This window comes from Mesocricetus auratus, unplaced genomic scaffold, assembly GCF_017639785.1.
Source record: "Mesocricetus auratus isolate SY011 unplaced genomic scaffold, BCM_Maur_2.0 Super-Scaffold_100011, whole genome shotgun sequence".
Classification (NCBI taxonomy): domain Eukaryota; kingdom Metazoa; phylum Chordata; class Mammalia; order Rodentia; family Cricetidae; genus Mesocricetus; species Mesocricetus auratus.
This window is the reverse complement of record NW_024429195.1, coordinates 78,010,747-78,021,729: the sequence shown is the minus strand read 5'-3', so window position 1 is coordinate 78,021,729 and position 10,983 is coordinate 78,010,747. Positions and strand designations below refer to the sequence as shown.

The following is a 10,983-nucleotide window of genomic DNA, read 5'->3' as shown; positions in this document are numbered from 1 at the left end:
CCCCCAAGAAGGGCCTCACCCTCCCTGGGGAATGATGCAGGGATTGGGCTGGGGCCTGGGGGGGGGGGAGGGGCTGGTAGAGGGACAAGGGAGGAGGAGTGGGAGAGGGAGCTGGGATTGACATGTGAAGCATGCATGTTTCTAATTTAAATAAAAACATATATTGAGAAAAAAAAGATTTGACAGTAAACAGTTGGGCGGTGGTAGCGCACGCCTTTAGTCCCAGCACTCAGGAGGCAGGCAGAGGCAGGTGGATCTCTGTGAGTTTGAGACTGGCCTGGTCTACAAGAGTTAGTTCCAGGACAGTCTCCAAAGCCACAGAGAAACCTTGTCTCAAAAAACAAACAACAAGAAAAAAAACAAAAAAGATTTGACAGTAAACATATGGAGAGGAGGGTTATTAGCATTCCAAAAAAAAAAAAGAAAACAAAAGATAAAAAATCTATTTCTGTTTATAAATCCTGTGCATATCTCATTTTCAACTTTAGGGGGTTAGGAACACGGGTCATCTTCAGGACACCACCCACCTCCTTCGAGACAGGACTTCTCACTGGCCTAGAGTGCTCCAATTAAGCTGGGCTGATAGGTCAGCAAGCCCCAGGGGTCCTCCTGTGGCACCTCCTCACTACTGGGGCTACAAGCATGGACTACCATACCCAGGATGCCCATGCATTCTGGGGCTCTACCCCTGAGCCTCACACAGTAAGGCAAGCACTTTACTGAAAGCACTATATCCCCACCCCAATAATCAGTAAACTAGTATATATTAATTACACATAACAGGTTTCACTGTGACATTTCCATTCACAGTACATAATGCATTTGTCATATTAACTCCCTCATTACCTCCTCTTGCCCACCCCCAACTCCTAATGCCCAAATACCCCCTTTCTAAAACCCCACCCCCTGTGTTTCATTAGCGTTATTTACAGGAACATGGGACTTTGTAAGAGCTACACTATTATAGAGTTCCTCTCCTATCGACTATGCAAATCTCTCTCCCTCCCTCATTGCTATGCTAAGTCCTCAGAAGAGTGGTCAACAAACATCTTTTAACACTTTTAAGTTACTTAAGAACTATATATTGGGTTTTTTCAAGTAATCTATTGGCATGTTTAAAGTTTAAGTCACAAATAGACGTTTATTTCCTTCTAATAAGGAATTCAACACTATTATCAAGCTACTTTATAAAAGAAAAATACTGGAGAGATGACTTGTGGTTAAGAGTGATTAAGTGGTTGCTTTTCCAGAGAACCCGAGTTTGAGTTCCAGCCACATGGTGGCTTACAAACACCCTAACTCCAAGCCCAGTGCATCTGTGGTGGCTTGAATGGGAATGGCAGCCATAGCTCCTAGATTGGATGCGTGGTCCCCAGTGGGTGAGGTGTGGTCCTGTTGGGGGTGTGTCCCTGGGGGTTGAGTTTTGAGAGTTCAGAAGCCCACACCATCCTCTACATGGGTGCTCACCCTCCCTCCGTTCCCTCCCTCCCTCCCTTCCCCAGCCTCTCTCTGCCTCAAGCTCGTGGATCAGGAAGTAAGCACCATTGTCCCACCCATCATGACGGAGGACCGCGAGCCTCCAAATGCTTCCTTTCATAAGTTGCCTTGGTCATGGTGTTTTGTCATGAAATAACAAACTGGATCCAATACTTTCTTCTGGCCTTTACAGCATTGCATGCACATGGTGTACCCATACCCACCAAGGCAAAACACCCAAACATATAAAAAATCAAAAAGAATTAGTGAATAAACAGTAGCTACTTAATTGCTGCAAAGAAATGTTCTTCAATAAAAATTTTATTCCATATAAAACATTTCCCAAAAGAAAGTGTTTAAAACAAGTCAGGTGAAGTTGTGATTATTCGACAAATGCCTTTTCGTTTCTTGAATGAATCCTTTGTATCCACCCAGTTTTTTAGCCAGGTGGGAGCGCTGGCTCGCATTTCTCTAAGTGTGCTTTTGCTAAGTGGATGCTAAAGCCCTGGTAATGGCATGAAACTACTCTGTCATCAAGTACTGCACAGTACGTAAGTCATGTGCACATGTGTGTATTTTTTCAATGAACAGCCAGCCATTTAATAAACTTAGCATCAGCACACTAAACTTTATATGATTTATTTTAAATGATTGCTGGTTCCAAATAATTAAAAACCACAAACTGTATGGCAGCAAGTATAATACATACACAGTTTAAGAGTTCTTTAGTTATCACATAACAGTGGAATATAATTTTTAAAAGTACAAAGGACAGTTGTAGCATAAGGCTCTGTGGTAGAATCAGCAAATTAAAGACAAACATCAGAGAAAGGTTCTAGAAAGTGAGGCGTGTCCTATTAGAATTGATTTCTTCTTTTCTAACAGTGACTGATTTACAGACACTACAATATCCAAACAAAACAAAATGTTTCTGGAACTCCTAGAAAAGAATTAAAATTAAATTTCAGTAGACGTAACTAACAAGGCTGGACTATCGTGGCAAGCTAACATTCAATCTGTTGGTATCCAATGGCTCACTCATTTTTAGAGTTTATTACACTTGAAACAATATGGCAGAAATCTCAAAAGTTTACTCATTAAATATAGTTTAATTATCTTTTTTTACAAATCTCCTTTTGAAAATGTAATTCATATACGCTGCAACTTCAGAAGTTTGAATTCAAACTCGAGTATGAAGGCAGTGGTCGAGAAAGTCGTATCCGGGTGCTTCGTCTGCTGTCTGTACAAGTCAGGACATGGCTCTCCTGTGATACAACAGGGAAAAGGTGATCCTAAATATATTCAAGTAAAGGCAGAAAACACATTGCTATTTGAGGCAGATCATGCTAAAATGTAACTCGCAATGATTAGTTTGCATAAGATGGTCAATCAACAAAATTAAGTTAAGATTTGCAGCATTTTTACTGTCTTTTGTACAAAGCATACATTTCTTTGAAAAATAAGATTAGAAAAAGCAAATGACTCAATCCTTCCTCTTCACATTACCATCCACTGTTGTGGATGCAATTGCAAACCAGTCAACACAGCATCAAGACCCTTCACATTAAATGGAGACAAATGATTACTAAGGTAGTAGATATCAGTGAGCTTCCCGTTACCATCAACTCAAGCTTTTGAATAACATGAACATTTGCAAGCTAAAATAAACATCTGATTTGAAAACTGCTATTCAAGATAACTTGGTTGTCCTTTTGCACTTTGAGACTAGCAAGGACTGGATCTTTAAAAACCTGAAGAGGAGTTTGTAAGAGGAGAAAATCCTCAATGCTTTAAAAAATTTGACTGGCTAGGATCCACACAACTCCTGCGCTGGCTGGCATGGAAGCAGGTGCTCTCTGTCTTTCCCAGAAGCAGTTTCTTCAAGCCAGCTGCACAGCGATGTAAATCTGCTTACCAGGGACTGAAAGTGCAGCGACCCTCCAAAGGCAGCACGGACACCTCACCCGAAAAGATCTTTCAAGTCATTGCTAGCTGAGCTGCCACTGGTCATAGTGGTCGGTGGCTGTGCAAAGTTCGGCGGGTTAAAGAAAGGATTACCCTGCATACCAAAGGCAGCCTGTCCCATTACATTCACCTGTGTGCCCATGGCTGTGCTGCCCAGACCTGGGGACACTTGAGGAGGTACAAACTGATTCAGCCACTGATTCGGTTTCTGTTGGGATAGCTGGTTCATGCTAACTTTGGGTTTCTGAGGGCCAAAGAGATTATTAAGGGCAGACATATCAGGTGGTCTCTGTTGAGCCTGCTTCGCACCAGCAGGAGGAACACTCAAAGAACTGTAGTTTGACAGAGTGGGGGCTGCTCCCAGAGTCATGGTGGTCACTCCAGCTGTGTTCGTACCACTGAAGAAGTTGTGGTTTGGATTGACCGGCATGTTGAACCCCGAAGTCTGAAAGCCCATGTTGGCATTTAGACCATTTGTCAAATTTCTCTTTGTATTATCAATTGGTGTAGAGAACATCATGCTGAGGCCCGTGGAAGGAACGGATGTGAAGGTACTTGAAGCAGAAAGCTTGGGAGTGCTAAGAGAAAGGCTGCTCAACGAGGTCATGTTGTCCATCAACGTGTCTGTCAAGTCCTTCGTCTGAAAAACAGGAGCATAGTGAGCACTGGACAGGCCACATGATAACCAGTGTGAGCACGGGACAGGCCACATGATAACCAGTGTGAACAAGGGACAGGCCACATGATAACCAGTGTGAGCACTGGACAGGCCACATGATAACCAGTGTGAGCACTGGACAGGCCACATGATAACCAGTGTGAGCACTGGACAGGCCACATGATAACCAGTGTGAGCACTGGACAGGCCACATGATAACCAGTGTGAGCACGGGACAGGCCACATGATAACCAGTGTGAACAAGGGACAGGCCACATGATAACCAGTGTGAACAAGGGACAGGGCACATGATAACCAGTGTGAGCACGGGACAGGCCACATGATAACCAGTGTGAACAAGGGACAGGCCACATGATAACCAGTGTGAGCACTGGACAGGCCACATGATAACCAGTGTGAGCACTGGACAGGCCACATGATAACCAGTGTGAGCACTGGACAGGCCACATGATAACCAGTGTGAGCACGGGACAGGCCACATGATAACCAGTGTGAACAAGGGACAGGCCACATGATAACCAGTGTGAACAAGGGACAGGCCACATGATAACCAGTGTGAACAAGGGACAGGCCACATGATAACCAGTGTGAGCACGGGACAGGCCACATGATAAAGGACAAATTACAGTTAAGGTGATGATCTACACTAAGTCAGTAAACTACAGCTATATACACTAAATAATGACTACTACTTATTTTTGTAGTTTTTGTAGGCAAATACTAGCAATCAACTTGATGATAATAATGGCAAATTTAAACCACAATTAAGTGAAATGCTCCCAAGACAGAACTGTACTCTTTTCGTTATCATAAACAGGATAATTATATATTTTTTATTTTGAGTTTCATCAAAATTTTAATTTTTCTATTTTACAAATAGCTAACGGTTACTCTCAATTTTGTCCCTTAGTTCATGAACGTTTCTTCCTTTGAGAAGAACTGTGGTGACTAGAACTAGTGGGAGCGGAAGTATTAGGTTAGACGACTTCTGAGCTACACCGGCGAGTGTAAACTCTGCAAGCAGCACCTGTTCCCCAGGGCAGCAGTGCCAGCGTCTGGAACGATGCCCAGAACACAGCAGGGATCCATGTGGTCAATTCAAGCTACAAAGTCAGTTAGAATGGAAAACCCAGAAATAGCAGCTTCTTCTAGCTGAGGAACACGTAAGGACATGAACAGAATATTCCTGATAATGGACTATTAATCTACATCTTTGCTTACAAACTACTTGTTCACCCCTTTCCTCTCTGGTGACAACACTGAGACTAAACACTGCATATGGGGCAGATTACTCAGGAGTTGCCAGAAAGCCTAAGTCACACATTTTAGTTACTCGTTACTTATATTACCCTTTAAACACACCTCTACAAACATTAGTTGTTTACCCTCCGTTCCTTACTCCTAAGCATGCTTGAAAGTATGCGAAAGAAACGCACCTGTTTGATGGGCGCAATGGGAGTGTGGACCTGGGGCTTGAGAGGCTGCTGGCTTTTCAGCTTCTGAGCCTGCTCCTGCTCTTTTGCTAGTTTCTGTTTTTCTTCAAGTGTAAGTGACGCCTTCAAGCAAAGCAAAGCAAAGCAAAGATCAACCACAACTTTATATTCCATCTGTAGGTGTGTGTCACAGCACACCGAACAATGCTTGCCACTTAGTGGAAAGCAACCCAATGGCTGGCCCAAGGCCACATGTGACCTCAGCTGGAGACTCTTAGGATCTGCTACAATGTTTCCAGTGTAAAACAAAGTTATCAGTTACCTGTTCCTTTAAGAATAACTGATTTCATCTTGTTCAACTTTAAATCTTAGTGGAAAAAGCTCATGAGCCAGGCCTACTGGCACAGACGGGTAACCCACATATATGAAAGCCTGAGACAGGACCATAAATTCAGTGACTGTCTGGGTTACAGTGAGTTCAAGGACAGTCAGGACAACTTACAGAGACTGTGTCTCAAAACACAACTAAAAAGGAAAAGCTAGAGCTGAGTGTGGTAACATATGCTTTTAATCCCAGCCCTTGGGAGGCAGAGGATCTCTGTGAGTTCAAGGCCAGTCTAGTCTACAAAGCGAATTCCAGGACAGCCAAGGCCTCACAGAGAAACCCTGTCTCAAACAAACAAGCAAAGGAGAGAAAGAGGAGCTAAAGGGATGGCTAGTGGGTAAAACAGTTGGAAGACCTAAGTTTGGACTCCAGAACCAAGTATCTGTGATCCCAGCCTAGATACACAGCATGAACAAGAAATCTCGTTTCACACAAGGTAGAAAGCAAGCACTGACCTGAACTACCCTCTGACTGACACACACACAACAGGTCTGTCTCTGTCTCTCTCCCTCTCTCTCTGCCTCTCTCTCTGTCTCTCTCTCTCTCTCTCTCTCTCTCTCTCTCTCTCTCTCTCTGTCTCTCTCTCTCTCTCTCTGTCTCTCTCTGTCTCTCTCTCTCCCTCTCTCTCTCTCTCCCTCTCTCTCCCTCTCTCCCTCTCTCTCCCTCCCTCCCTCCCTCCCTCCCTCCCTCCCTCTCTCTCTCTCTCTCTCTCTCTCTCTCTCTCTCTCTCTCTCTCTCTCTCTCTCTCTCTCTCACACACACACACAGAAGCAAGGGACATGGCTCAGCACTCAGCAGGTAGAGGAGCTTACCACCAACTCTGATGACCTGGGTTCAATCCCCAGGTCTTACATGGTGGAAAGACAATAAATGACTCTCACAGTTGTTCTCTGAGCATCTCATGAATGCCCTGGAATGCATGCATGCATACATACACCCACATATAAAATAAGCTAATAAATAATGAATTTAAGTAAAACATGGACTGGGGATGGAACTAGTGCTGGAAAACCTGCCGAGAATTTCCAATGCCCTCAGTTCCATCTTAATACCACAAAAACTAACTAAATAAATGACTATGGAAGAATTAAACAAACATGTTCCTTTGCTGTGAATGTCTGCACTGAGTTGTGTCTGTCTTTGTACTCATCTATGTTGCTCAACAGCAAGCTCATAAGGCTTTCTTCTACAGTATTGTAAGCCTCTGGGCTATCTATTAGCTCTATAAACAGATAGCCATATTTTGAAAATAAATACAAGAATGAACTCAACAGTAGTAAGAAATTATTGGACACACAGCAAAACTTCAAATAGGAAAGTATTACCTTATGGTTTACTATTCAAAATCATGAGAGCAAATCTTTAAAAAGGAAACACAACAAAGCCAGTACTCAAGATTTTAAATGCTTACAAAGTAAAATTGTATCAAATTGAAATTTTTCTTTAAAATACCATTCCCCATTTATAAGGCCTGTCAACATTATATACCCTTAGTAAAATAAAGAAGGGTCCCACATCACTTTCATAGCATTCTTGCCAAAAGTGTGTAACCTGGGCTGGGGAAATGCTTTAGCAGGTAAGGGTGCTTGCCATTGAGTCTGAAAACCTCAGCTTGATTTCCAGGACTCACAGAAGGAGAAAACTGACTTCTACAAGTTGTCCTCCGATCTCCATGTGCATATCATGGCATGTATATGTCTACATATGCACATTTACACAAAGTAAAAGAAAAATAACTATCAGGCAATTCCAAATTGAGTATCATGCTACTCAATAACTGTCGAGGTATTCTTTGAATATATCTGGGTAAGATAGGTGCAGTGGCATAAGCCTGTAACAACTGTAAAGGTAAAGGCAGGAGACCAAGAGGTTAAGGCTAGCCCCTGACTACATAGCAAGTTCAAGACTAGTCTGCACAGTATAAAAAGAAAATAATAATAATAAAAACAAACAAAAACCAAAAACAAAAAACCTGGTCGGGCAGTGGTGGCACACACCTTTAGTCCCAGCACTCAGGAGGCAGGGGGGGGGCGCAGATCTCTGTGAGTTCGAGACCAGCCTGGTCTACAAGAGCTAGTTCCAGGACAGGTTCCAAAGTCACAGAGAAACCCTGTCTCGAAAACACCCCCAAACAAAAAAACCTGAATGAATATCTGAAGGCCATAAAAGTTAAGGTATCATCATGCAATAAAGACCAAAGAAAGGCAAGGCTGTTAGGCTAATAGAGAATGGACCATCCCTTGCTTTCACTCTGACAGGAATGTAGTAAGAGGAGATTTAAATACTGAAAAGCTAGGGATGGCTAGAAGGTGCACCTGCTCTTCAGGGAATCTGAGTTCAGCTCAGCACATCTCTAACAGGCAGCTCACAGCTCCATAGAACTCCAACACTGGAGGATTCAATACCCTCTCCTGGCATCTGTGCACACCTGCATTCATGTGTACAACCCTCCAGCCACCACAAATACACTCAATAAAAAAAAAGTAAAACAAAATTAGTTATTGATAAGCAGTCATTCAGGAGAATTAGACAGGCAGCATAACTAAGTGATGGCACCATCCAAGCAGAGACAAGCAATTGAGACAAGACACCGTGGGGTGTGGGGTGTGGTATCAAAGGAACCCAAAACAGCATATACACACTCCTTCCCAACACAGTTCACAAAGAGTTAGAGACTATTCCTTGTTAAGAGGCCACACAGTATTTCCCAGTAAATATATGTGGTTTACAGGAAGGTTCACAATAGAGATGCTTTGTTTCGTAGAGAAACTTACTCTTTTCTGTTTATTCTGCAGCCCATCTTCTTTATTTTCTGATTCGCCACCAGTTAGAAGGTCTGCTCCAATGTGGTTAAAGACCTTATCAATCTGCTGAAATAAAAGTCCAACACTTGAAGATACCCCAATAACAATGTCATTTTGTTCCTTAAAGATTAAGGACTCTTAAATGAGGCACACTTTCAAACATTTTCTGTAAAAATGAATGTCATCTTACCTGACTTCCAGTATGTGCAACGTTTGTCTCCTCAGGAGTGCTCATTTGATTTCCTATGTCCAAAGACCTACAAGATGGACAGAATTATGGAAATGTAGTTAAAAGAAACAAACTTTAACTTCATTCCTTAGCTCTGATTCCCCCACAATTTTCCCACATTATTTTGCCCAAATAATAATAAATGATAACATCTGGGGGCCATGAAAGCCCGGTGACAACTCCAAATCCATGTAAAAAAGCCAGATGTGGTAGCACGCATCTGTAAATCTAGCAGTCCTTCTAGACATAGGGCAGTGATTGAAGAATCGAAGCTAGCTTGTAGTACACACAGACACACAGCAGAGAGAGATGTGGATTCAACACTGTGTAAACAGAAAGCCACCTCCCAAAAGCTGTCTGGTGGGGGATGTCCTTCTGCGTGATGTGAATATATGTTTCTCTTATTGTTTTAATAGAACCCTGATTAACCAGTAGCTAGGAAGAAAGTATAGGCAGGGCTACCAGATGAGGAGAATTCTGGTAGGAGGGATGGGGGGGGAGAGGGGGGGGAAGCAGTCTCGAGGAAGATACCACATAGCAGCCAAAGGAGTAACATGCCAGTGCAGTGAAGCATTACAGGTAAACCACAGCCTCATGGCAATACATAGTTTAATAGAAATGGGTCTGAGCCATTGACCAAACATTTTATACTTAATAGAAGCTTTAGTGTGTTTATTGGGACCAGGCTAAACTCAGTCTACAAATGGTGCCCCCAAGGTGGAGCAAGAATTTCCACGTGAAACTTGACAAAAGCTTAAAAAAGGATTCTGAGAAAAGAACAGAATCAAGCATGGCTTCTTGATAGCAGCATTTTCTCTAGTGGGCTCTGTTTGCTAGAGGCAAACTTTAAGAGTAGCTTCCTGACTCAGTGTTAGTCAGGCTTTTTTGGTTTTTTGTTTGTTTTTTAGGATTTTTTATATATATGGTGCTCTATCTGCATGTGCACCTGCATGCCAAAAGAGGGCATCAGATTCCATTATGGATGGTTGTGAGCCACTGTGTGGTTGCTGGGAACTAACTCAGGCCCTCTGGAAGAACAGTCAATGCTCTTAACCAGAGTCATCTCTACAGCCCCCACAAGGCTCTTTTAAGAGGCCCTGCTACCAAACATTTAAAGGGTGTTTGTGAGCAGCTGGTGGCATGCTTCTTGGTGGTGACATGTACCTACAAACTCTGCAGAGTTGTGGCAAAAAGCATGGCTCTCACTGCCATGAAGCTAGACTATCAGAAAGCCAAGGAATAGGGCAGGGCCAGCCGCTGCTTTAATTTTAGCCATGATGTTTAGCAGATTAAAAATTCATATGGTTAGAAAAAGATAGAGACAATACAGTAAAGACAAATTCAGAGGAACAAAATCTTTAAACTGTTTACAGTGTGTTTAAAAATACAGGTAGGCTTGGGAGAGAAACAAAAAAGAGTAGCTGGGTATGGGGGCACACACCTTTAATCCCAGCACTTCAGAGGCAGAGGCCAGCAGATCTCTATGATTTCAAGGCCAGCCTGGTTTACAGAGCAAGTTCCAGGACAGTCAAAGATACACATAGAAACCCTGTCTCAAAAAAACCAAAGTAAAAGAAATAGAGTAGTGTAAAAAAAGAAAAAAAAAAAGGCACGTGAAGATAGAGAATACACAGAGAGTCTGGATACTGTGTGTTATTGTGTTTTCTTTGAATTGTTTGGTTGCTGAGGAAGGAGCAACAGCTACTAAAAGACATTCAATTATAAATGCTGCTGGATTAATCCAACCTATATATTTTGAAAATGCCTCGACTTCAAACTTTAAGTCTAAGGACATGTTACTTTGGAAAAGAGGTTCTACTTTTGTTTCCACAGAAGATGAAAAGCTGTAGATTCCTTCCAAACTAATATGGCTTGATCTACAAGACCTTCTGAAGCAGTGGGCCAGGTGATATAACTTCCAAAACAGCTGAGGTGATACAGTCCCACAGACGACTTACTACAACCAGGATTTGGCTATGAGTCTGGGTTTTCTCAAGATCCCCTGGGGATTG

General features: G+C 42.6%; 1 protein-coding gene across 7 annotated transcripts in view; it reads right to left on the bottom strand.

Annotated features, from left to right (window-relative positions):
- Positions 1–2,099: 2,099 nt before the first annotated feature.
- The window catches only part of Scyl2 (SCY1 like pseudokinase 2), a 58,049-nt gene continuing 49,165 nt past the window's right edge, over positions 2,100–10,983 (bottom strand). For 3 of the 7 annotated variants that reach the window (XM_040755093.1, XM_040755097.1, XM_040755094.1), the window contains 4 exons: positions 8,933–8,999; positions 8,713–8,808; positions 5,557–5,676; positions 2,100–4,081 (listed from right to left, as the gene is read on the bottom strand). In XM_040755093.1, coding sequence (XP_040611027.1) covers positions 3,437–4,081; positions 5,557–5,676; positions 8,713–8,808; positions 8,933–8,999 — 928 coding nt within the window. In that variant the 3' untranslated portion in view covers positions 2,100–3,436. The remainder of the gene's footprint in view (positions 4,082–5,556; positions 5,677–8,712; positions 8,809–8,932; positions 9,000–10,983) is intronic. The other 4 variants (XM_040755096.1, XM_040755098.1, XM_040755095.1 and 1 more) reach the window with 3 other exon arrangements.